Genomic DNA, 27,203 nt, shown 5'->3' with positions numbered 1-27,203 from the left:
CTGTCGACAAAAGCCTGTCGTCTAGACGTACCCTGGGTTCTAGGCCCATAGTGTTTCTCCATGGCTACATCTAGACTGGCATGATTTTCCGCAAATGCTTTTAACGGAAAACTTTTCCATTAAAAGCAGTTGCGGAAAAGAGCGTCTAGATTGCATGGACGCTTTTGCGCGAAAACACTTTTTGCGGAAAAGCGTCTGTGCCAATCTAGATGCGCTTTTGCGCAAAAAAGCCCCAGTCGCCATTTTCACGATCGGGGCTTTTTTGCGCAAAACAAATCTGAGCTGTCTAACAAATCTAAGCTTTACGCAAAAGGACTTTTTCCCGAACGGGAGCAGCATAGTATTTCCACAAGAAGCACTGATTTCTTGCAGTAGGAAGTCAGTTGTTCTTGCGGAAATTCAAGCGGCCAGTGTAGACAGCTGGCAAGTTTTTCCACAAAAGCAACTGCTTTTGCGGAAAATCTTGCCAGTCTAGACACAGCTCATGAGTATATTTTGTTATCTTTCTATCTAGTCATTATGCTCACAACAGGAATATTGTTGTAAGAATAAAAGTTCTTTCTCTTTTCTTTTTATTAACCCGGGATTGGTCAATGGTGTGCCCGGATTTTTACGTTGGGGTGAAATTTCCCAAATGATCTTTCCCCTGATTTCGTTATTAATATTTGGGTGGTGGCAACGGAAGTTTTATTCCCAAAATCTAGGGTTTTAAGATTTGTGGGGAAATTTTATACCAAAGCCTGGTAGATAAGGTTTTGGGATACACTTTCTGGCCCCCACTTCTGCATTTATCATGCCAGAGTGGGGAAGAAGCCACGACAGGAGGACACAGACCCACTGCCCCTCAAGCAAGAGTTCCACCCACCAGCTAGGCTGTGTGAGGTTTCTGGTGGCACACAAGGGACACTTGTGTCTTGTGTCTCTTCCCACAGACAGCGCATTTATAGTTTCCCCTTATAGTGGACTCTCTGGTGCGCTGTAAGTTCTGACCTCTGCGTGAAACTTTTCCGACAGACAGAACATGTATAGGGCGCCTTTCTAGTGTGGCTTTCCTGGTGCCTATTGAGGTCAGAGCAGCCCGTGAAGTTTTCCCCACACTCCATGCAAGGAAAGGATCGCTCGGCCCTGTGCGTTTTCCGGTGGGAAATGGCGTGCGCCTTCCGGCTGAACCCCTTCCCGCACTCTGGGCAGTAATAGGGCTTTTCTCCCGTGTGGGTGATCTGATGGCTCATAAGAGTGGAGCTCTGTTTGAAGCTTTTCCCACACTCGAGACATTGATAGGGTCTCTCGCCCGTGTGGGTCCTCTGGTGTCTAATAACGGCGGAACTATCGCTGAAGCCTTTCCCGCAGTTGGGGCATGGGTAGGGCAGCTCTCCAACGTGCATTCGCTGGTGTTTAATAAGGTGCGAGCTCCAGGTGAAACTTTTCCCGCACTGCTGGCATTCGTAGGGTTTCTCCCCCGTGTGGATGCGCTGGTGTTTGTTGAGGTCGGCGCGTGCGCTGAAGCCTTTCCCGCACTCCAGGCAGGGGTAAGGCCTCTCTCTGGTGTGGATTTTCTGGTGGGAAGTAAGCGTCGAGCTTCGCTTAAAGCTTTTCCCACAGTCGGGACATCCGTAGGGTTTCTCTTCGGTGTGGACTCTCTGATGCACGATGAGGGTGGAGCTCCGTGGGAAGGATTTCCCGCACTCCGGGCAGAGGTAGGGCCGCTCTCCTGTGTGGACTCTCTGATGAACGACCAGGGAGGAGTCGTTACTGAAGGATTTCCCACACTCGGCACACTCAAACTGGTTCCCCTTAGTGCAGATTCCTGGCTGGGTCATGTCTTCAGGAAGGTCCTTCAAACCTTCCCGTGCGTCAGTGGATTTACCCAGCCTCTCCCCAGAGGAAATTCCTTGCTGCCTCTTTGACTTGTGCTGAGTTTCACAGGCTTCTCCTGGCTCAGGGCGCCGGAAAACGTCCCCTTCAGGTCTCCCCGAGAACATCCTCCATGTTTGTTTGGGATCTCTCTACTGGGGATGCGCCTTCTTCTTCTCACTCACCATCTCCACACCTACTGGGAGAGAGAGAAAAATCCAGACAAGGGTCAGTCCTGGTACTGGAAGAGGAGTGGGACGGGGTTCAGTTTAAAGAAAGTTTTGGGGTTCAGGTATACCCACAACCAATTCCAACCCCGGAGGAAGGAGGAAAGAAGGGAGACCAAGTGTGGACATTCCGTGAGTTTTATCGGAAAAACAGTCGTTTTTCCAACAAAACTCTGTAGTCTAGACATAGCCTTGCTTTCAACCATCCCGCAGCCCCACACGATGACCGAGAGACCTGGGAATGGACAGAAGGCATCAAATTCTAGTCATGGCTTGTAACTGAGGTGGTTAACACCTCTTTGGCTTCAGTATTCACTTGCATGATCGGATACATCACATATAGGTTATGTTCTAAAAACCTTGGACATAGAGCAAAACAACTGAAAGCAGGCAATTATTTCTCCCTGGCTGAGTTCCATCAAACACTGGGACTTCCAGTGAAACATCTGAAAACAAGGAATTTTTTTCCCGCGGTTGACTTCCATCAAAAAACTTGGACGTATAGGATATGTCTAGACTATGATATAGTTTCGAAAGAGGATATGCAAATGCTGTGGGAATTTGCATATCTTCTTCCGATCTCACTTTCAAAAGCAGGTCTTCCAAAAGTAAAACTAGTCTGGCCGCGCTTTTTTCAGAAAAACTTGCCCTTTTTCGAAAAACTGCTCTTACTCAAAAAATGAGGTTTATGCAGTTTTTCCAAAAAAGGTTCTGAAAAAAAAATGTGTCCAATCGACTTTCACTTTTGGAAGACCCGCTTTCAAAAGTGAAATCGGAAGAAGATATGCAAATTCCCACGGAATTTGCGTATCGTCTTTCGAAACTACAGCGTAGTCTAGACGTACCCATAGCGAAACAACAGAAAGTGGGGAATTTTTTTCCCGCGGCTGACTTCCGTCAAAAAACTTGGACGTACAGCGAAATAACTGAAAGCTGGGAATTTTTTTCCCGTGGCTGACTTCCGTCAAAAAAACTTGGACGTACAGCAAAACAATTTACAGTGGAGACTTTTTTTCTCATGGCTGACGTCCATCAAAAAACTTGGACGTACAGCTGCAGGGATAGCGTCACAAGTCGGGGGCGTTGTAATTCGAGCCCACATTTACAACAGCCATCGTAAATGCAGGGCCGAGGACGTAAGTCAGGGAATTTTGGCCTCTTCTGCACTTACAGAAAAGATCATAAGTGCGGGGGGTCGTAAATCGGGCCATCTTAAAGTGGGTGGCTCCTATATAGCGAAACAACTGAAAATGGGGAATATTTTCCTACGGTTGACTTCCATCAAAAAACGTGGACGTTTAGCAAACATAAGAACATAAGACTGGCCATACTGGGTGAGATCAAAGGTCTATCCAGCCCAGTACCCTATGTGCCGACAGTGGCCACCACGAAGTGTCCCAGAGGGAATAAATCGAATGGGGAATGATCAAGCCATCTCTCTCCTGCCATCCATCTCCACCCTCTGACAAACAGAGGCCGGAGACACCATTCCTTACCCAACCTGGTTAATAGCCATTGATGGCCTTAACCTCCATGAATTGATCTAGTTCTCTTTTAAAGCCCGTTATAGTCCTAGCCTTCACAACTTCCACAGGCAAGGAGTTCCACAGATTGACTATGCGCTGTGTGAAAAAGAACTGCCTTTTATTTGCTTTACACCTGCTGCCCATTCGTTTCATGTGGTGGCCCCTAGTTCTTATATTATGGGAACAAGTAAAATAGCTTACAGCGGGGAATTTTTTGCCCCGGCTGACTTCCGTCAAAAACGTGGATGTATCATAAAACAACGGAAAGCGGGGAATTTTTTTTCCCCACGGTTGACTTCCGTTTGTGCGAATTGGGAATCATAGAATCATAGAATCATAGAATAATAGGACTGGAAGGGACCTCGAGAGGTCATCGAGTCCAGCCCCCCGCCCTCAAGGCAGGATCAAGCTCCGTCTACACCATCCCTGACAGATGTCTATCTAACCTGTTCTTAAATATCTCCAGAGAGGGAGATTCCACCACCTCCCTTGGCAATTTATTCCAATATTTGACCACCCTGACAGTTAGGAATTTTTTCCTAATGTCCAATCTAAACCTCCCCTGCTGCACTTTAAGCCCATTACTTCTTGTCCTGTCCTCAGAAACCAAGAGGAACAAATTTTCGCCTTCCTCCTTGTGACACCCTTTTAGATATTTGAAAACCGCTCTCATGTCCCCCCTTAATCTTCTTTTTTCCAAACTAAACAAGCCCAGTTCATGAAGCCTGGCTTCATAGGTCATGTTCTCTAGACCTTTAATCATTCTTGTCGCTCTTCTCTGGACCCTTTCCAATTTCTCCACATCTTTCTTGAAATGTGGCGCCCAGAACTGGACACAGTATTCCAGCTGAGGCCTAAGTAGTGCAGAGTAGAGCGGCAGAATGACTTCACGAGAAGAGAGAGGGGCGTTGTGCGACTTAAGAGCAGGGAATGGAAGGTCTTACAATGCACCAGTTCCTATAAGCGTCAACGACGTTAGTGCAGAACGGACGTACCCTGGTGCGACGTCCAGTGGGGACGCTCTGTAATTCATATTCACAGGAGTGCAAGCCGAAGTAGGGAAAAGAACAGGTTAACGAATAGTTGGATAAAACTGGGATGTCCCGATGTAATGTATTCCAAGGAAGTTAGAAAACCAGCTAAACCAGTCTATGAATCATTAGTACGTTCAGGAAATCCCCAACTTGTTCCAAAAGTTTGTCAGTCGGTTGGTTAGTGCTCAGAATGCTTTTTCCCCCATCGAAACAATGGCAGCGACAGTGGTTAGGTTCCCAGGATCGCCCACAAAAGCCTCTTGAATCCGTAATGCGGTTGAAATACGGCATCCTCGCAACGAAAAATAGCCCCAGCAGGCACTGAGCAGAAGTTCGGAGGAGGAGGGGATGGCTGTGCAGTCGGCAGCTGGAGAAAGGAGACGTTTTCCCCTTCCAAGTCCTACTTCTCTGCAGCCGCCGGCTGCGTGGCCGTCCCCGGCTCCTCCGCTCAGCACTCGCAGAACTTACCATCCCCGACGCCTCTTCCCCGATCTCCCGAAGTGGCAGGTGAGCTTGTGTTTGGAGGCGTGGCTGGTGGGAAGTGCCCGTATCTTTCAGAACTCATTCTGGGTGGCTGAGGTCCCAGAACGCAAACATTGTAGCTAAGAGAAAGAAAGAGGACCAGGGGAATTATACCCGTCACAGAGTCTTCAATAATAACATAAGAACGGCCAGAATGGGTCAGACCAATAATCCAGCCAGCCCAGCGTGCTGTCTGCCAACAGGGGCCAATAGATGCCCCAGAGGGAGGGAACACAACAAATAATCCTCACAAGATCCCTCCCCGTCACCCATTTCCAGACACACAGAAGCTAGGGACACCATTCCTACCCATCTGGCTAATAGCCATTGATAGCCCTAACCTCCATGAATCTATCTAGCTCTTTTCTGAACCCTGGTCAAGTTCTAGCCTTCACCGCATCCTCTGGCGAGGAGTTCCATAGATTGTCTGTGTGCCGAGTGAAGAAAAACATCCTCTTGTTTGTTTTAAACCTGCCACCTATTCATTTCATTGGGCGACCCCTCGTTCTTCTATGGTGGGAATATGTAAATAACCTTTCTTTATTCACTTTTTCCACACCATTATGGTTTTATAGACCTCTCTCCTATCCCCTCTCAGTCTCCTCTTTTCTAAGCTGAAAAGTCCCAGTCTCTTTAATCTCTCTTCCTATGGAACCCGTTCCAAACCCCTCAGGATTTTTGTTGTCCTTTTCTGAATCTTTTCCACTGCCAAGAGATCTTTTTCGAGATGAGGCGACCACATCCGCATGCAGGACTCAATAATAACTGGAAATACCCTGGAACAAATTATTAAACCTACCAGGTCATAAGGAACAGCCAACGCGGATTTGGGAAAAAGTTTCAGAAAATCTTTAAGAAGATTCCTTCCCCAAAGGCTCTTAAGCAAAGGAAGTTCTCATGAGATCGGAGGGCAGGTCCTCTCGTGGACGGAGAGGTTAAAAGACAGGAAACAAAGGGTAGGAATAAACGGGCAGTTTTCAAAATGGGGAGAGGTGTCCTGCAGGGGTCTTCAACCTATTACATAAGAACATAAGAACAGCCGTACTGGGTCAGACCAAAGGTCCATCTAGCCCAGTATCCTGTCTGCCGACAGTGGCCAGCACCAGGTGCCCCAGAGGGGGTGGACCGAAGACAATGATCAAGTGATTTGTCTCCTGCCATCCCTCTCCAGCCTCTGACAAACAGAGGCCAAGGACACCATTTCTACCCCCTGGCTAATAGCCTTTTATGGACCTAACCTCCATGAAATTATCTAGCTTCTCTTTAAACTCTGTTCTAGTCCTAGCCTTCACAGCCTCCTCTGGCAAGGAGTTCCACAGGTTGACTACACGCTGTGTGAAGAAGAACTTCCTTTTATTAGTTTTAAACCTGCTACCCATTAATTTCATTTGGTGTCCTCTAGTTCTTCTATTATGGGAACTAATAAATAACTTTTCTTTATCCGCCCTCTCCACACCACTCATGATTTTATAGACCTCTATCATATCCCCCCTCAGTCTCCTCTTTTCTAAACTGAAAAGTCCCAGTCGCTTTAACCTCTCCTCATATGGGACCCGTTCCAAACCTCTAATCATTTTAGTTGCCCTTTTCTGAACCCTTTCCAAGGCCAAAATATCTTTTTGGAGGTGAGGAGACCACATCTGTACACAGTATTCAAGATGTGGGCGTACCATAGTTTTATACAGGGGCAGTAAGATATTCTGGGTCTTATTTTCTATCCCTTTCCTAATAATTCCTAGCATCCTATTTGCCTTTTTGACCGCCGCTGCACACTGTGTGGAAGTTTTCAGAGAACTGTCCACGATAACGCCAAGATCTCTTTCCTGATTTGTTGTAGCCAAATTAGCCCCCATCATATTATGTGTATAGTTGGGGTTATTTTTTCCAACGTGCATTTCCAACTATTCATAACCCATGTGGAACGTGGGTTTGCAGAGGAGACTAAACTACTCCAGATAGGTAACGCCTACGTCTGCCCACTCCAAGCAACAAATCAGGAGAAGAATTTGGCCCGCAAACAGGCCACCAAAACAGCATCAGAGGGCGCCAATTTTTAGGCTTTCTCCATGCTTCCAAAACGAAAGGCGCAGCCGTGACCACGATGTTTCAACCGTTTTACTGTGGAGAAGTGGAAATTGGATGTTTTAGGTGTTCATTTAGCTCAACGGCTGAGGTGACGTCAGGTGAATGAGTTTATTGATTACCAATTTGTAGATTTAAGCAATAGTATGACCGTAACTCAAGATGTCTATGATGTGATTGGTCCGTAACTCAAAGTGTTCGTAACTCGGATCCCAAAGGGGTATGGGGGGGTCAGGGTTCCTGCTTGTGTGGTCACCCAGCTGAGGAGCAGATTTTGTTGCTCTTGGTGGTGCACATTCACAAGTGCCTTGGTGCACATACAAATTTAATCCGCACATGGATAGAAAAAGCCGCACGTGGGTGGAAAAGATTAGAAGGAACATAGGTGAGGGTGCAGGAGTGAGGGCAGAGGTTGGGAGGGCTGAGGGCACAGGGGTCGGGGTGTGTGTGGGTGCAGGGCCAGAGTTGGGGGGGCAGAAATGAAAGCAGGAGTTTGGGGGGGGGCTGAGGGGTACTTGAGTTAGGGAAGGTGCAGCGGGGTCCGTGGGCTAGCTCTGTTTCCGTTTTGCTCGGCTTTTGTACCAAGGAAGGGGCAAAATTAAAAAAAAATCGAATTTGGATTGAATGGAAGGCTCTAATAATTAGGGGACAAAAGTGGAATATATGACAATGTGAGAGAAAAAACAAGCAGGACTTGAAGGGGACTGAGGATCAGTGGTGAAAAATCAGACAGCCGAGGGGGAAAACCAGTGAAGCTTTTAAATCGGTGTTCATTAAATCACGAGGAAGTGCCGGTTCCCCCTGAATGTTAACGTGTTAACGGGGGCAGGGAGCCGGAAGCTTCCATGGTAGGTGCTCGGAAGTTACCTCAAAACGGAGGGAACCGGATTCGAGTCACGTTCGATCCTCAGCAAATAGCAAACTGCAGAGCTGTGACCTAAATATTTGGTACCTAGGGCAAAACAGGAATGTATTTTAGCTCAATATTGGAGAATGAGACCAACATGGGGAAAATGTGAGCCTTTTTTTTTTTTTTTAAATCAATATTTGATCATTAGAGAGCACGGACAACATCTGAGGAAACTTTGGAAACTTTGAAACTTTTTAAACTTTTCTTCGGTATTTATTTCAGGCCAGCGTTTCCCATCAGCTTCGATGAAGTTGAACCCAAACTAGAACGACGTTTTATAGCGATATTTGATACCAGGAAAGACAAGGGGCAGAAACTGGAGGGATTTTCGCGTCCGTATTCGACAGTCTCAAACATTTGCGGCTCAATCGATCGCATCCAAAAGAAAACGGATTACAGTAAGGACCAAGCGAGGAAGAAAACACCAGAGGTTGTTAAAGGGTCTTTTAATTGATCAGAGAAAGACATAACAAGAACCGCTAGCTCATGGGTTCCCAAACTGGGGGGCGTACCCACCTGGGGGGGGGGTGAAGAAATTCCAGGAGGGGCACAAGGCTACCCCCATCAAGTTTTGGTGCCCTGCTGAATTCCTTTTTTTTCCACTTAACTTGTGCTTTTTTTTTTGCTCAACAAGTTTTTTTGTGGGGGGGGTGAGGGTTTTTCAAAAATCAGAAACGGGGACGTGATGCTGAAAAGTTTAGGAACCACGGCACTAGCTGGAAGTGCAGACACATTCAAATGGACACACATTTTTAACAGCGAGGGCGTTGAACCACTGGAATAAAACGGCCAAGGGAAGCGGTGGATTCTCCCTCTCTTGATGTCTTCCCGTCCAGAGTGGTTTTTCTGGAAGGTGCTTTTGGTCAGACTCAAGCTCTCGGGTCCAACAGCAGAGCAATTAATTGAAATTCCATAGCCGGGGGCGTACAGGCCAGAGAAAACGATCAAATGGAGCTTTCGAGTCCTCGATATCTATTCAGCTAGGGAAAAAATAACCGGAAACCGAGCTTGGTTAACACTTCGTAAGAGGGAAAAGATTGGAGGGTAGTTTAGAGGAGGGAACAGCAGGGGGGGGGGACAAGTAATTAGTAGCTGGTGGTTGGGGCAATTTGGGGTCTTAATTGGGGTATTCTTCTGCTGTCCTCCAGGCACACCGTGTGGGTGTCATAACGCAGTAATTTTGTAAGTGGGAAAATTAAGCCACCCGGCCACGCACAGAGCAGGGCCTTAAACGGGGTATTTCTCCCATTCTGCCACATCGGGGGCAAAAATACAGGCCTGCTGGGTTAACTGTCCCGTGAGCATGCAGGGAGACGCCGGATTAGGAACGGCGAAGTAAGTCACTGTAGTTAGCAAAAGGTGCCGGTTTAAATTCAGCGCCATGAGGGGGAAGAAATTTGATTTGTAAATCTGGAGGGGGAAAACTTTCTCCCGGAGGCGTTGAATCCCCCATGTGGGGGAACATCTTGGGATGACATTTTCCCTTCAAAACTGAGCGGCGGGGGGTGGGGTTATTAAAAAATGAAGGAAAAATAGTGGCGAATGAGGAAATCTATCTGCCTACCCGCCTTCGATATAAAGAGAAAATCCAGGAAAAGTCTCCCATTTCAGTATCAATACTCCGGTACTGAAAAAATAATTCAAAATCTGAGGGGGTTTTATTAAAAATGAAGCAAAAATAGTGGACAATGAGGAAATCTATCTGCCTACCCGCCTTCGATATAAAGAGAAAAACCAGGAAACGTCTCCGGTTTCAGTATCAATACTCCGGTACTGAAAAAATAATTCAAAATCTACGGGGGGAGAGGAGATGGTACACAATTTAAATAATTGGAGAGAAAGGGAGACATATCTTAGAACAGTTGAGGCTACGTCTAGACTGGCATGATTTTCCGCAAATGCTTTCAAGGGAAAAGTTTTCCGTTAAAAGCATTTGCGGAAAAGCATGTCTAGATTGGCACTTTTTCTGTAAAAAGCACTTTTTGGGGAAAAGCGTCCGTGGCCAATCTAGACGCGCTTTTCCGCAAAAAAGCCCCGATCGCCATTTTCGTCATCAGGGCTTTTTTGCGGAAAACAAATCTGAGCTGTCTACACCGGCCCTTTTGTCCGAACGGGAGCAGCGTAGCATTTCCGTAAGAACGCTAACAATCTTACATGAAATCATCAGTGTTCCTGCGGAAATTCAAGCGACCAGTGTAGACAGCTGGCAAGTTTTTCCGCAAAAGTAGCTTTTGCGGAAAAACTTGCCAGTCTAGACACATCCTTAATGTTTGTGAATTTGAAGGGAGACGGGCAAAATGGGAGATTTGTTGCCTCCAGGGGATATTTAGAAATAGAAGCAAAATTTTCCCGCTAGATTAATAATCGATCAATAGGGCAAAGTATCAAAATATTCGGCAATTTAATAGTAAAATCCTGGAAGGTTACATCAATCATTTCAAGAAAGATGTGGAGAAATTGGAAAGGGTGCAGAGAAGAGCGACAAGAATGATGAAAGGTCTAGAGAACATGATCTATGAAGCCAGGCTTCATGAACTGGGCTTGTTTAGTTTGGAAAAAAGATTAAGGGGGGACATGAGAGCGGTTTTCAAATATCTAAAAGGGTGTCACAAGAAGGAAGGAGAAAATTTGTTCCTCTTGGTTTCTGAGGACAGGACAAGGAGTAATGGGCTTAAAGTGCAGCAGGGGAGGTTTAGATTGGACATTAGGAAAAAATTCCTAACTGTCAGGGTGGTCAAATATTGGAATAAATTGCCAAGGGAGGTGGTGGAATCTCCCTCTCTGGAGATATTTAAGAACAGGTTAGATAGACATCTGTCAGGGATGGTGTAGACGGAGCTTGGTCCTGCCTTGAGGGCGGGGGGCTGGACTCGATGACCTCTCGAGGTCCCTTCCAGTCCTATTATTCTATGATCAGCACCGCAGTGTTATTCCAGAACACGTGGCGTGATTCCGAAATCACAAAGAGGGTGTTGACATAGCAAGCCGTTATTTCGAAATAATTTCGAGATGGCGGACTTTTTACTCCGACTCCTACAACTTTCAGGTCATGAGCCGTAGGGAAGTTGGAGGGAACACGCTCTTCGTTTGACTTCTTACTGCGTAGATGCTGCCAACAGCCGCATTAAGCTAGATCGACTTCCGCTACGCAACGGGTGCAGGTCAAGTTGGGTCGCTTCATTGGACTTTCGCCCTGCGGTGCGGACGTACCCCAAGTGAGGAAAGGGAAAAGACTGATGTAGATTACCGCGATGTATGATTATTGGAGGGGAAAATGGGGAATACTGGAAGAGATTGTATCTTCCAACTGAGAGAATTTTAGAGGAGAGATGGAAAATCAGAGAGGATGTATGACACAAAACGCACACTCAAAACAGGTTGCAACATAGGAAGACATTTTTCAAAAACAGTTAGATAACCCGGAAATTAAACTCTTCCACCAGTCCCCTATGGCCTCCTAATCCCCGATACGGGTTATCAAGAAGCTCAAAAAATAAATCACACAGTCCCCTTTATTTCATTCCAGTTCTCTGGCTCCCTTTCGTTACCTCGGTCCCATATAGGGAGAAGTGATTCTAAAACGCTGCTTCCCCCGACAAAACGTTTTTATGACCTCACGGGTCAGCCATGAGTTTGGGTCGTACCCCCAAATACCAGGCTGCCAAACCTTTGAGGAACTAAAACGAAGGACTCAGTTGTGTGTGCGATTTGGTCTCCGGACTACAGAGGGAGGGGTGGGAAGAGCGAGAAAACGTGTCCCCCCTCCCACCTTCGGGATGGGTCAGCGATGGGGCCTCGGGCAGGGGGCTGGACTTGATGACTCCTGAGGTCTCTTGCAGCTCTATGAAATTTTCTCCGCCCCTCCCTCTGTTCCGGGGAGTATTTCAACATGGCTCCGTGCCCAGGAGCTGTGCAGAAGTGTGAGCGTCTCAGGCGGGGGCCATGTGCATGGGCCTGTTTGGGATACACCGCAGGCAGTGCTTTTTCTGTTAAAAAAAAAAAAAAAGCATTGAGCAAAAAAAAAAAAAAAGCCAGGGTGGGGCCGGCGTTGCCCTTTTAAGACACGCGTACCCTTTAAGACACGCGGCCCTGCCGACCGTCAGACATCTGCGTACCAGGGTGCCAATACTCTCCATTCTTTCCAGGTAAGCTCTGACTGGAGGTACCGGTACTGTGTACCGGGCAGTACCATCACAAAAAAAGCACTGACTGCAGGATATGAATAACAAGGCACAAGTATTCCCTGTACATTGGGCATGGGGACAGACGCTCAGGAGAGATTCGAACGCCAGCCAGCTAGTTCGCAGGGCCTCCACCGTAGGGCTAGTGTTTCTTCTTGTGGTGCACATTCACACGTGCCTTGGTGCACAGAACAAAATTTATTCTGCACCGGGGAAAAATCCGCATCTGGATGGAAAAGATTAGCGGGAACACACCGGGGTCCATGAGTCCCCAGCATGGTCCCTTAGCGAGTCCTAACCAGAACAAAGGGGGGAATGAAGGCCAGTGAGGGGTGTAAAAAGAGCCCCAGAAGTGCCGAGTGGGCCAGGAACAAGCAGTGGCCAGAATTCAGCCCCTCGCCTGGTCCCGGGGCTCCCCCCGATGCGGCACGCAAGTCTCTTGGGCTGATGCAAAGCCATTGGCTGAATGAGCCTGGGAAACGCTCCAGAAGGGGGGACGCCGATTCAGGCCGACCCGTCTCCCATGCGGTGAGCTCCGGGCACAGCTCGGATGAGCGGAACTCCTCGCGATGAGGAATACGGGCCGGGACCCCATAGCGGGGGAAGGGGAAAGGGTGCCTGTGTCGGGGGGGCTGAGCCCCCTTTCCATAGGGAAACTCCCAGCCCTGCTGCTCTGGCCCCGGGCCAGTCCGATTGCTCTGCAGAAGCGCCATGGGGCCCGGGAGGGGCGCACCGCGAGAACCCAGTGTAACTCCGGTTCTGGTCTCCCCGAGGTGCAAGCTGCAGCTGAGGCCGGTGGGAGAGAGGCAGGGGAGGGTCCCAGCTGGGGTACTGTGGGGTCAGGCCAGGAGGGGGGCAGCCAGGGCCAAAGGGGGGACCCAGAGGCTGGGCAGTAGGGACTGCAGAAAGTCGAGCGGAGATCTGCGAACAAGGGACGTGCTGGCCGGATGCGGGAGAAGGGCGGAGAGGAATCCTGGGGTTTAGACGGGGCTGGGGTGGAAGAAACCCATCCCAGCTGTGCCCGTGTCTGTCCGGGGAAGCAGGGTCCCTTCCCCAGCAGGAAGTACCGAGACAGGGGGCGGCAGCAGACAGTTCTGGGACCAGGACGACCCAGTGTGGAGGAGGTAAAAGATCCACCAAAACGGGCCCACGTACGAAAGAAAAAGGCCCACCACCGAGTCCCCCCCACCTCCCGGGAGCAGCTGAGGCACACCACCTCCCCTGTGCGCAGAAAAGCAGCTTCTCTTTAAACTCTGTTATAGTCCTAGCCTTCACAGCCTCCTGCGGCGAGGAGTTCCACAGGTTGACTACACGCTGGGTGAAGAAGAACTTCCTTTTATTAGTTTTAAACCTGCTACCCATTAATTTCATTTGGTGACCTCTAGTTCTTCTATTATGGGAACTAATAAATAACTTTTCTTTATCCGCCCTCTCCACACCACTCATGATTTTATAGACCTCTATCCTATCCCCCCTCAGTCTCCTCTTTTCTAAACTGAAAGGTCCCCATCTCTTTAACCTCTCCTCATATGGGACCCGTTCCAAACCCCTAATCATTTTAGTTGCCCTTATCTGAACCCTTTCCAAGGCCAAAATATCTTTTTGGAGGTGAGGAGACCACATCTGGACACAGTATTCCAGATGTGGGTGTACCATAGTTTTATACAGGGGCAGTAAGATATTCTGGGTCTTATTTTCTATCCCTTTCTTAATAATTCCTAGCATCCTATTTGCCTTTTTGGCCGCCGCTGCACACTGCGTGGAAATTTTCAGAGAACTGTCCACGATAACTCCAAGATCTCTTTCCTGATTTGTCGTAGCCAAATTAGCCCCCATCATACTGGGTTAACATTGGGTTATTTTTTCCAACGTGCATTACTTTACACTTATCCACATTAATTGTAAATCTCCCCACTGCGTTAGCAGCTCCGCAGGCGGCCGGCTCCCTGCCGCAGGGGAGTCCCCGGCCGTTGGGAAAACGCCGTCTCTGCTTCTGCTCCGCGAGTCGGCTCTGGCCACAGCCCCCCTCCCCTTCGCGGTGACCTCCTGGGCCGCGAGTTCTCCACCCAACACACTCAGCCCCTCGCTTCCCACCCCCCTGGGCCCACACACAGGCTCTGCCCTGCCCCTCACCCATCTCTCCTCATCCCTAATCGCCCCTGGTCCCTGGGGGGGTCTTGTGAAGAAAGGGCACAAAAGGCTTCTGGGATGCCCAGCCACTAGGATACCGGCCGGGGAACTGGATGAGAGGAGGGAGAAGATCCCAGCTGAGGACGACTCTCCGGAGCCGGGACAGCAGCAGCATGGAGAGGGGTCGATCAAGGCTGTTTCTTTGCTAAACAGGCCGAACTGGAGCAGGGCTGAGCAGACTGGAGCTGGCCACAGTCTCCCCACGCCAGAGAGGTGGCACCAGATGCTGTCAAGTCAAACAGTGACATCTGTGGAACCGGCAATTTTATTAACTCTCCAAAAACTTAGTTCCTTCAGTGCTCAAGTTGCCTGGCACTACCTCGTGCCCTTCCGCAAGGCGGGGAGTGGCCAAACATACACCTCGAACCCCCAAGAAACAAAGGGAAATGTCATCCTCACGCCGTAACCTTAACTCTGCCCCTCAGAGGTGGCAACAGCCGCTGGGAGCGCATCAGTCACTCGGCTGGCGCACTAAGGAGACAGGAAGGCTCCGAAAACATCCCCTTGCTTGTGTTGTATTCTGTAGCTGTGAATCCGAGACTTTTTCTGCAAGCGCTTGTCTGTCTTCACTTGTGGGAGGTGGCACTGCACCCGACGGTGCCGCGGGCTGGCGCCACGAGATGAGAAGAGGTGCCGGGGAAATTTAACAAGGTCAGTTGTACGACGCTGAGTCCCGGAGGCCTTGTCAGTAGAAATACACCGGGAGGGTAGTGATGCAAGAGGGTCATCCGTCTGCTGGTATAGGCCACTGTGGGGTCACCGTGTTTACAGAGGGAACCCGCAGGGCGGCGGCAAAGACATGGGGACATCTCACAGCGGTGCTTTGCATGGAGGAGGTTTGGTGTGTGTGTGTGTGTATATGTGTGTGTGTGTGTGTATATGTGTGTGTGTGTGTGTGTGTGTGTGTGTGTGTGTGTGTGTGTGAGAGAGAAAGGGGCAGCCGCTCGCTGTACCTGATCTACACCAGAAGACTGTGCCCCACACCGCCCCTATTGCGGAGAGGATCTGTAGTGATCGTAACAGGGGGCGGGCTCCACCCTTGAGCCTATGAACCTTGCCAGAGACAAACACGCCTTTCGCTTTGTGGGTGGCACCCCCGAGAACTTTTACTGGCTGAGTTTTAAACACATCCGCACACCCTGTATCCGGGCCAAGGTGGGTAACATGTATTATTTTTAATGTGTATTATGCTTTCTTGTTTCCCTTAACCCCGGATCCACCGTGCCTTGTGTTGTAAACTCACGCACGCCTGAACTGTGTGTGAAACATTCGCTGCAAATCCCACGTTTCAACCCGTAACGGAACAGCGCGCCTGTGTGCGTTGGCTCGTCGCTCAAAGCGGGCAGAGTTAAGGTGATGTTGTGGGAGGTAGCACGTCCTCTGAAGTTGTATTTCCTATTTTTCACAGGGGGTTAGTTTGCGCCAGGTTTCCGAACAAGCTGAACAGTAGGAGCAGCTCCTAACGGGGGGAGTTGGGTCCAAGAAACGCTAGACCGTGCGAGCACGATTTCTCATCCACCCAAAACGAGACTCATATTTCCCAAGACAATCCACATGTGGACTTCAGAGCACCCATTAAAACGAGCAAGTAAAAAAGGAGCGAGCCTCCAGTTTAGCTTGAGTGGGGCAACTGCTCTGGTAAATTCACATCAACCAGGCAATTATTCACTCTCTCCCCAGTGGGTCCTCAGATGTCTTCTGCAGGTGGATTTCTGACTGAAACTTTTCCCGCACTTGAGGCACTGAAAAGGTCTCTCCCCCGTGTGGATTTTCTGGTGGTTGGTAAGGTTGGAGCGCCAACTGAAGCTTTTCCCACAGTCCTCGCAGTTGTAGGGTTTCTCGCCCGTGTGGGTCGTCTGGTGCCGCAGCAGCCCCGACTTATCCCGGAAGCTCTCCTGGCACTCGGTGCAGCTGTACGGTCTCTCGCCGGTGTGGATTCTCTCGTGGCGCAGAAAGGACGACCAGCGGCAGAGGGTCTCCCCGCACTGGGAACAGATGAAGGTTTTCGTGTCCGTGTGGACGCGCTGGTGGCTCGAGAGGTGGGAACGCTCCCGGAAGCTTTTCCCGCAGTCGGGACATTTGAAGGGTTTGTCTCCCGCGTGGCTTCGCTGATGCAGCTTCAGGGCTGGGCTGTCCGGGAAGCTTGCCCCACACTGGAGACACAGGTGGGGTCTCTCTCCCGGGTGGGTAAGACGCTGTGAGCTCCGACCGACGCTTTCCCTGCACTCGGGGCCTGTGTTTTCTCCCTCCTCGCCGGAGAATCTCTGCTGTGTCGGGGAGTTACGATTCAAACCATCCTTACAGGGAATGGATTCGCCCGCTCCCTTCCCTAGCTGGTTTCCCTGCTCGCTCTCTGGCCTGGGCGGGAACCCGGCAGCTTTTCCACGCTCTGGACTCCAGCCTCCAGCCCCTTCCGATCTTCCCCAAAACGTCCCGGGAGTTCCGACGTGCTCAGGGTCTTGCTGGTGGGGACTCTCTTCCACATCCTCCCTCCTCATGCCCTCACCTGCTGGGACAGAGAGAGAATCCAAACATGAGTCATTCCCGGAGCTGGGGAGACAGGAGAGAAACCCACCCAAAGAGCAATGGCGAGACTAAAAAAACCAGGAGCAAAGCCCTCCCCCAACCCTTGCCCAAGGGAGACAGAGAAGGGGGCAGATCTGGACACCACAACCTATATGAATAATCGGCGGCAGGGAGGTCGGCAGGAGAAGAACCTGTTGCCAAGTGTCGAGAGTTCCAGGAACAACTCTGACCGGGCTACGATGAAGCAGACCCCCCTGAGGACTTTGGAAGTCGAGTTACCAACTTTCTAACTTAAAAAACAAGTTGAACTCTCATGCACAGAGCTCGCCAAGTGGCAGCGAACCTCACTTGCCAGCTGCACGGTTCTGCGAGCTGCGCGTGCGCACATCGTGCGGCGCCGGCTGTGCTGGCTTGTAATCTACTCACCATGATTTGTCGAGCCCTGCTCATGCAAATGGTCTATATCGCGATAGTCGGTAACAGGAAAAACTTCCACCAAACTCAGCTACCCCTCTGCCACTTTCTAACAGCAGAGAACAGAACAAGCTAGCCCCGCCCCCCCCGTCCTGAGGCCCCGCCCATGCCCCGCCCCTTCCCTGAGGCCCCGACCACAGCTCCCTCCTTCCCCTCTCCCTCTGTCGTTCGCTCTCCGCCATTCTTGCTCACTCGCTCATTTTCACTGCAAGGCCCGACAGGCGCCAGGAGAAGTCGAAAGAGTTTGAACAAGCCCGTGCTGCACGATTTTTAGTACATCCAGGGCCTCGTGGCACTTAGAGAGTTCAACCCATCCCTCAGAGACATTGGTTCGATGGCGGTACGCTTGTGGGACTTGAGACAATGCCGATTCCACATCAGTTGGCAAACTCTTTAGAGTGGGTAGCAAGGCATTCGATATGTGCGTTTCTGTAAATAATTTCTCTACACCCACTCAAACACCCAAGAGTGTAGTCAAAACACACAGTTTGTCATCCATCCGGATGACGCAGGGCGCACAGAACGTTTTCACGGAAATCGAACCATGTGGCGAAGGACTGGAGCATGCGGGTGTGGGCCCGCTGGGCACCTCCCAACAAATTTATTCTGCGCATGAGGTGGGCAGTTTCTTCAAGAGCCGGGCCAGCTTGTACCCAGAGAAGCCTTGCTCTTGTTGAACCTGAATCCCTCACCTCATGACCTGAGTCGAATCACTTTCGAGAACCTTTAGGGTCTTGTGAACGTGGCTCAGAACGTGGCCCACGAAGTAGACGTCCAACTCAGGAAACTTAAGAAATTCATCATCGGATACAGCATCCTCCTGCTCCGGAAAAAAGGCCCATATTGCACGGCCTTTCCTTGGCTCACAAAGATTTGAGCGCTGGCCCGCTCTGTGGTAACCGATCTACTGCAGGGAAAAGGGTCAAAAACCATGTCGGGACGCGGCCTAAGATTGCGGAATCGTCTGTCTCGAGGAAGCCAACGAACTCTCTAAGTTCGCCAAAATTCTTTCCACTGGAAGAGCGTTCACCAAAAACGGTAATGATCAAGTACACGATCGACAAGCGTTTTCAAGCCATGTTTCACTTGTTGGGCACTATATGCACACTGCAAAGCCCCGGCACCAGGTTCGGTAAATCCAGCCTTCGTTTTAGATGCAGCCAAACAGCTGCAAAACTGACAGACGCATTGTCCGCTCCATCGGATGCAATTGTGTTCTGCATTCGGCCGGCATTTTGAAGACCATCTCTTACGTTGTTTGTGGTCGTCTCTGATGTCCCCTCTGCGTCCTTAATCCAGTGTAGGATCTGTGCAGCTACCCTTATCTTTATTAAAGTAACGGGCGACAAATGGGAATAATTCAGCGTTCCCTTTAATAGAAGCGTCGGAGAACGGTGCTGATCCAATGACTTGCACGGCCATTTTCAGCAGCTGGAGGGGTTAAGACGGTCTCAATCAAAGCCTTTGCTTTTCTCCTTTCGTGGGAAGTCTGGCAGCCACACAGGAATGGGTGAAAATCAAGGGGGAGAGCTGATTTTCACACTCTTGAGAGCAGCAACGTAAATCTGTGATACGTTAAAAGCAATTCAGTCGGGCACGTGTCCTGTTCTTCGCCAGGATCCACCTTGATGAAGAATTTATCCATCGCAGCGGCCAGCCACGGAATCGTTCTCTTTTCGGGTTCCGCCATGTCACCTGGCGCTGGGGCGAAAGCAGCGTAGTCCCGCCCAGAGCTAACACCGTGTCGACTATGGACACCACGGAGCTACCAAGGGAGTTGACCGCCGATGCTAGGCGTTTAACTCGTTAAAAGCCAGCTGCTTTCCCCTGCCTGCAGTTTGGCACTGAAAAAGCCATTCGAACATTCGATCAAATATAGTAGCGTTTCTTAACCTTCTTTTTTTAGAAAGTACCCCTTTTAAAAAAATTATAAGTACCCCCCCTTTAACAAAAATATAAGTACCCCCAATACCTACAGTTTTCAGACATACAATTTTTTTCAACCATTGCCGAACATTTGTTTAAAGAACTTCATCATTGCCAGGCAGGTGATGAAATTTTGGGGTGTAAAAAGTATAAAACTAATGAAGCGCTGTAAAACTGAAAACAAATACTCCGTTTTCTCCAAATTTCAGTTGTGTGGACGTACCCTCCAAACGTCTCGAGTACCCCTAAGGGTACACGTACCACTGCTTGAGAAACACTGAAATATATTGGCGACAGATACATGATGCTAGTTTCAGGTTTTATTTGCTACAGGACGCCAGAAACTGGACTTTTAGTGTGCGGTCAATACTTCTGACGGGACCAGTCTCCTTAAAACAGGTTTAGCGTTTTAGCAGGTTTTACGTTCTCCCTCTTTGGGGTTCTGTATTTTACTTGCATATGTATATTTGTTTATTGTGTTTTTAAAATGTGATAAGCCGCTTCATATATTTTAAATAGAGAGGTGGGTGAAAATAGTTTAAATAAATAAAACAGGACTAATACAACATAACGCCATCTGAAGAAGTGGGTTGTACCCAGGAAAACTCATGATTCCATCTACATGTGCGGTTAATCTTTAAGGAGAACTAATCGTTGTTTTTTACGTTTTTCCTGTTACGGACTCACTTGGCTCCCCCTCTGAAGCGTTTGATATGATTTTTTGCTGCTTTCAATGGCGCCAAAGTTAGCAGCGGTGTTGTGACTGCCGCAAGGATCTGTCTGGAGGTCTGCGTCGGCTGAATTAGCGGCGGGGGGCAGCAAATTTGGCCTTTGCTCCCAGGCGCATAACACCCTCGCTACGCCTCTGCCTGACAGGGTCACTGTTTTTCAGGTTGCATGTCGTTTCGTGGCGTCATGGTCTGACGACGTGAAAGAAACCAGTATCGTTTACATTTGATGCCAGCGACTCTCAAGACGAACCGGAAACTCACATGGTGCTTTATTAAGTCAACTGCGATAAGATGATGTCATCTGAATTTGGTTTGAACCACTCAGGCGATAAAACCACACCCAAAAGAGAGAAGGGGGTAGTTAAAAAATAGCCGTCTACCATACAGGTGTAAAATGAGGGTTTTCAGCAGTCTTCATCATGACCTGATGCTTACTTTATTACATCTCAAAATATCACCATATCGGTGAGTCAAAAAAGCGAACCACATTCGGAATCATTAAAAAAAGGATAGAGAATGAGACAGAGAATATCTTACTGCCTCTGTAGAAATCCACGGGACACCCACATCTGGAATTCTGCGTACACAGATGTGGTGGCCTCATCTCAAAAAAGATATCGGCATTGGAAAAAGGGCAACAAAAATGAGGAGGGGTTTGGAACGGCTCCCATCTGAAGAGAGATTAAAAAGACTGGGATTTTTAAGCTTGGAAAAGAGGAGACCGAGGGGGGATAGGAGAGAGGTCTATAAAATTATGACCGGTGTGGAGAATGTAGATAAGGAAAAGTTATTTACTTGCTCTCATAGCACAAGGACTAAGGATCACCAACTGAAATGAATAGGTAGCAGATTTGAAACAACCAAAAGGAAGCATTTCTTCATGCAGTGCACAGTTAATCTACGGAACTCCTTGCCACAGGATGTTTTGACGGCCAGGACTTTAACAGGGCTCAAAAAAGAGCGAGATAAATTCCTGGAGGACATGTCCATCAATGGTTATTAGCGACGATGGGTAGGAATGGTGTCCCTAGCTTCTGTTTGTCTGGAAATGGGTGACAGGAGAGGGATCACTTGATTCCAGTTGTTCACTCCCTCTGGCGCTGGCATTGGCCACTGTGGGCAGACAGGACCCTGGAACGGATCGGCCATTGCTCTGACTCAGTTTAGCCGTTCTTATGCTGTTTTTATAGGTGCAAATTCATGCTGAGACTTGCGATCCCACCAATAATAGCAGTTTACTCCTGCCGTCTGGCGTGAGAACAGCCCCTAATTTACAGAATTTGGAGCCTCTACCTACATAGAGGAGATAACGAAATATTGCGCAAAAAAGGACACAATCCAACTGGCACAAACGCACGTCATCTCTGAACAACTTCCTATGACTGTCCCAAGAGCCACGGTTTTTAAAGATCTCGTGAACCGACAGATAAAAAGTTCCCGTACATTTTGCTATCCACGGCCCTGGTAGATTTCAGCAGCATCACGCCGCATGCTGCTTGTTAATTACCATTTTGATTGAACATCTGCCTGAGAGCAAAATATGGCGGAGGCGCGGTCGGGATCGGCGTAACCACGAACACGACTAACCACGGCTGTGGGCCATCTTTTCTATAAGGATACGGTGGCTGTTCCTACCGGCAAATGCATTGCGACTGTCACTATTTCTGGGGAAAGAAAGAGACCGCAACCTTCCGTCTGACAATTGTAAGTTGCAAACGGTGGAACTGTGTGTGTGTGATTTAATAAGAACATGTCTGTTCATATCTGTGAAGTTAAATATCTTGTGTACAGCCAATCTCTGAGTTACGAACGTTATCAACTTATGACCGTTCGTATATATGACCAACCTCCTATACAGCCGATCCCTGAGTTACAAATGAGTCAACTTACAATCCTTCATATTTACGACCAACCTCCTCTACAGCCAGTCCCCGAATTACAAACGCGTTGACTTATGACCGTTCGTATTTACGATCAACCTCCTATGCAGCCAGTCCCCGAATTACAAACGCGTCGACTTACGATTGTGCATATTTATGACCAACCTCCTATACAGCCGATCCCCGGGTTACGAATGCATCGACATACAACCATTCGTTTTTATGATCAACCTCCTATGCAGCCAGTCCCCGAATTACAAACACGTCGACTTATGACCGTTCGTATTTATGATCAACCTCCTATACAGCTGGTCCCCGAATTACGAATGCATCAACTAACAATTGTTCATATTTATGACCAACTTCCTATACAGCTGATCCCTGAGTTACAAATACATCGACTTACGACTGTTCATATTTACGACCAACCTCGTATACAGCCGGTTCCCGAGTTACGCACGCATCGACTTTCGACCGTTCGTATTGATGACCAACCTTGAATACAGCCGGTTCCCGAGTTACGCACGCATCGACTTTCGACCATTCGTATTGACGACTAACCTCCTACACGGCCGGTCCCCGAGTTACGAACGAAATCCGCACTTACGAGCAGTGCGGTCGTACGTAAGTGAACGTAATCCGACTTACGAACAGATCGAGTTACGACCTAGTGTTTGGTACGTAACTCGTTCGTAAGTCAGGGACCAGCTCTACGGTTCTAGGTGTAGGTTTTATTATATTGTCCGTGCTACTTATCCCATTCACTGGAATGAATTGACGTAACTCTGCATTTCTTTCCTTTCCTGTGTATAATAAAGTTAGAGATCTAGTTGATCTTTGGTGTCCTCTCGTATCTAATATCCCGCACATACGACACTTTTCCAGAACTCACTCGCTGCAAAGGTGCTTCTCTGGGCTTTTCCCCACCGAATCATTTTGGGGGGGAATAAAAGGCCACGATTCTCCGATCGGAAACGCTGGTGTAATTACAATTAATCAGGGCCCCGTCAAACGCCTCCCTGTATCTCTGTTTCTGTGCCAAAAATCCGAGCTGCACAAAGGACAGAGAATTAGATTAACTCCAAAGCTAATATTCTCGGTTAAAAAAAGTGCTAGCTGGTTACACCGGAAGTACTCATCTCGCTGAAGTAACACGATAAGCGTTATTTATTTGTATTGAGGTAGCGCTTAGCCGAGACAACGGTGCTAAGCAACATGCACATCAAAAAACAAGAGGGATCACTGATTAGCCGAGTGGTCTGAGCCATGTTTTGTGTTTCTGCGGGTGGTGCACACCCCTTGGTGCATGGAACAAAATTTATTCCACACACACACACGTGGGGAAAAACGAGAGGAATTGCTGATTAGCCAAGTCCTCCCAGCCACGTTTTGTGTTTCTGCTGGTGGTGCACACCCCTTGGCGCGTGGAACAAAATTTATTCCGCACACATGTGGGAAAAACGAGAGGGATTGTTGATTAGCCGCGCGCTCCCAGCCATGTTTTGTGTTTCTGTGGCTGGTGCACACCCCTGGGCATGCGGAACAAAATGTATTCCGCACACAAGTGGGGAAAAACAAGAGGGATCGCTGATTAGCCGTGCACTCCCAGCCACGTTTTGTGTTCCTGCGGGTGGCGCACACCCCTCGGTGCATGGAACAAAATTTATTCTGCCCACATGTGGGGAAAACTGAGAGGGGTCGCTGATTAGCCATGCGCTCCCAGCCATGCGCTCCCAGCCATGTTTTGTGTTTCTGTTGCTGGTGCACACCCCTGGGCGCATGGAACAAAATTTATTCCACAAGAGTGGGGAAAACTGAGAGGGGTCGCTGATTAGCCACACGCTCCCAGTCATGTTTTGTGTTTCTGCGGCTGGTGCACATCCCTGGGCAGGTGGGACAAAATTTATTCTGCACATGAGTGGGGAAAAAGAAGAGGGGTCACTGATTAGCCACATGCTCCCAGTCACATTTTGTGTTTCTGCGGCTGGTGCACATCCCTGGGCGCGTGGAACAAAATTTATTCTGCACACACGTGGGGAAAAATTAGAGGGATTGCTGATTAGCCGCGCGCTCCCACCCATGCTTTTTTGTGTTTCTGCGGCTGGTGCGCGTGGAACAAAATTTATTCTGCACAAAAGTGGGGAAAAGAGAGGGATCGCTGATTAGTCACGCACTCCCAGCCATGTTTTATGTTTCTGTGGCGGGTGCACACCCCTTGGCGCGTGGAACAAAATTTATTCCGCACATATTCTTTTTGGTAAGGAATTAATAAGGGATACAGTTTGGACCTCTCTGATCCGGCACCCTTGGGATCTGACTGATCCCGAACAAGGGGATTTTCCAGATTAGGAAAGTCCCCTTCTCATAGTCTGCGGGGAATCGCTGCCCCCGGCGAGGGTGTTAAACCGGCCACGCTGCTGAACTGCTGCTTAGCCAGTCGGTCCCCGGCCTGTACCAATGCTTGGGATTCTTCCGTCCCAAGGGCAGGACTCTGCACTTGTCCTTGCTGAACCTCATCCGATTCACCCAGTTTGAGCATTTCGTGGAAGAGGTGGAGAAATTGGAGACGGTCCAGAGAAGAGCAACAACGATGCAAGGTCTAGCTCAGACTTTCCCAACCTATGGGTCGTGACCCAAATATGGGTCGCCATTCCATTTCCAAAGGGTCGCCAAGCGTCTCCCCAGGTGGTTCTGCCCCTCCCTCCTCCCCCCGTTTTTGAATGGCCTTGGGTCACCAAGTCTTCCTACATAAGAACGGCCGTACTGGGGCAGACCAAAGGTCCATCTAGCCCAGTATCCTGTCTGCCCACAGCGGCCAACAGCAAGTGCCCCAGAGAGGGTGGACAGAAGACAATGATCAAGTGATTTGTCTCCTGCCATCCCTCTCCAGCCTCTGACAAACAGAGGCCAGGGACACCATTTTATCCCCTGGCTAATAGCCTTTTATGGACCTAACCTCCATGAAATTATCTAGCTTCTCTTTAAACTCTATTATAGTTCTAGCCTTCACAGTCTCCTCTGGCAAGGAGTTCCACAGGTTAACAACATGCTGTGTGAAGAACTTTCTTGTATTAGTTTTAAACCTGCTCCCCATTAACTTCATTTGGTGTCCTCCAGTTCTTCTATTATGGGAACTAATAAATAACTTTTCTTTATCAGCCCTCTCCACACCACTCATGATTTTATAGACCTCTATCATATCCCCCCTCAGTCTCCTCTTTTCTAAACTGAAAATTGGCTTTCGGGAGGGCCGGACGGGGGGACAGGGACTCGGGACAACCTTCCTGCCCCAGGCTCTGACCTTCCCCCCCCACCCTGCCCCCCAAATCCTGGGGGGAACAGAGCAGGCTGGGTGCCCCCCACCGTGGGAATCTCATCCCCCGGGAATCCGCCAGCCTGCGCTGGGGGGGCTGTCCAAGAAGACAGGACCGGGGGGGGGGGGAGCCGCCAGAGGTCCCCCCCAAAGCGTCGGATGGCTCCGGGCTGAGGCACCCGTGGAAAAATGCCCCCCCTCCTGCTAAGCGACCCCCAAATTTCTGGGGCGCCCCCCCAATCGAGGCCCGCCCCTCTTTGGGGTCTCAGGGCTTTTTCCCCGCGTCCATTGGGGGGGAATAAACCTGCCTTCCCCCCCCCCCCCCGCAGACAGGTGTAGCCAGGATACCTGGGTCCCGACAGGTGATGCTGGGGGGGGGGGGGCGCGCTTACCTTCGCTCTGCGCCGGGCCCGCTGCCATGGGGGGTGCGCCCCCCCCGCTCCTTGGGGGGGGGTCTCTCTGACCCGGGGTGCAGCCGCCCCGCTAGTCGCCTCTGCCCGCCGGGGTGCGGATCCAGCGCGGCCGCCGGAGCGTTTAGACGGAGGCACCGCGAATGCGGATCACTTCCTGCGCGCCCGGGTCCCGGCCGCGCCCCCAGCCTTGCGCCCGGGATCGGGCCCCTCTGCTCGCCCCAGCGCGGCTCCTGGGGGGGCTGCAGGGGCTAGCGGAGTGCGGGGGGGGGAGCCTGGGGGGGAAAGTAACTCATTCCCCTGGGCAGTTTTGGAGTGCGTCTGAGCGCAATCCCCCCCCCCCGACACGTGGGGTCCCCTGCAAACCAGCTGGTGCCAGGCCCAAGCAGCCCCCCCCAGGGAAGTTAAACCCGCTGGAGGGGCTGCCCTACGCCAGCTACAGAGTTCTCTCCCCCCTCCAGGAAAATAACCCTATAGCTATCTGCAAACCTGGCCCCCAAAGCGGGTCTCCGCAGTTGTGCTCTGCGTGGGGGTACCTCCGCTAATGACCCATTAGTAAGGGGGGGGCTAGTGATTGTGAGGGCCAAGAGCAAATTTAAAAAAAAAACTAAAAAAAGAAGCGCTGTTAACCTGTGGAACTCCTCGCCAGAGGATGCGGTAAAGGCCCACGTCCTTTCTGTAGTGGGAGGCCCAGAACGGGACACGATACTCCAGGGCTGTGTCTACACTGGCAAGTTTTTCCGGAAAATCAGCTGCTTTTCCGGAAAAAACTTGCCTGCTGTCTCCACTGGCCGCTTGAATTTCCGGAAAAGCACTGACGAGCTCATGTGAAATCATCAGTGCTTTTCCGGAAACGCTATGCTGCTCCCGTTCAGGCAAAAGTCTTTTTCCGGAAAACTGTTCCGGAAAAGGGCCAGTGTAGACAGCCGAGATTTCTTTTCCGCAAAAAAGCCCCGATCGCGAAAATGACGATCGGGGCTGTTTTGCGGAAACGAGCGTCTAAATTGGCCACGGACGCTTTTCCATAAAAAGTGCTTTTGCGGAAAAGCATCCTGCCAATCTAGACGTGCTTTTCCGAAAATACTTTTAATGGAAAACTTTTCCGTTAAAAGCATTTCCGGAAAATCATGCCAGGGTAGACGTAGGCCAGATGTGGCCTCCCCAAAGCCGAATAAAGGGGAATGATGACATCTCTGGATCTGCTGGCAACGCTCCTCCAAATGCACCTAATATGCCATTCGCCTTCTTGGCTACAAGGGCGACTGTTGACTCCTATCCAGCTTCTCATCCACTGTCACCCCCTTTTCTCCCGGACGGGTGCTTAGCCGGTCGGTCCCCAGCCCGGAACCGAGTGGGGTCCCCAACTTGGGGCGAAGGCGTTGCCAACTCAGGCCTCCGCCGCCCAACCTGCAGCGCC

General features: G+C 49.9%; 1 protein-coding gene across 1 annotated transcript; it reads right to left on the bottom strand.

Moving 5' to 3' along the window:
* Positions 1-868: 868 nt before the first annotated feature.
* Positions 869-25,969, bottom strand: LOC149523119 (uncharacterized). Its single transcript, XM_089770527.1, has 3 exons — positions 25,769-25,969; positions 16,196-17,035; positions 869-1,933 (listed from the first exon to the last, which is right to left on the bottom strand). Exons 1-3 carry the CDS (start codon positions 25,794-25,796, stop codon positions 942-944), a joined length of 1,860 nt encoding a protein of 619 aa, XP_089626653.1. The 5' UTR covers positions 25,797-25,969; the 3' UTR covers positions 869-941.
* Between the last annotated feature and the right edge of the window lie 1,234 nt (positions 25,970-27,203).

This window comes from Pelodiscus sinensis, chromosome 19, assembly GCF_052426305.1.
Source record: "Pelodiscus sinensis isolate ZL-2025 chromosome 19, ASM5242630v1, whole genome shotgun sequence".
Lineage (NCBI taxonomy): Eukaryota > Metazoa > Chordata > Testudines > Trionychidae > Pelodiscus > Pelodiscus sinensis.
Note: the sequence above shows the minus strand (reverse complement) of the source record. Positions and strands in the feature narration are given on the sequence as shown.

Coding starts and splice junctions, on each gene's coding strand:
- LOC149523119 (XM_089770527.1), bottom strand. CDS start 25,796: ATGGCAGCGGGCCCGGCGCAGAGCGAAG. Junction 17,036..25,768: donor GGGCCCGGCGCAGAGCGAAG/GTAAGCGCGCCC, acceptor TCTCTGTCCCAG/CAGGTGAGGGCATGAGGAGG. Junction 1,934..16,195: donor GAGGACCCACTGGGGAGAGA/GTGAATAATTGC, acceptor GCCCTGAGCCAG/GAGAAGCCTGTGAAACTCAG.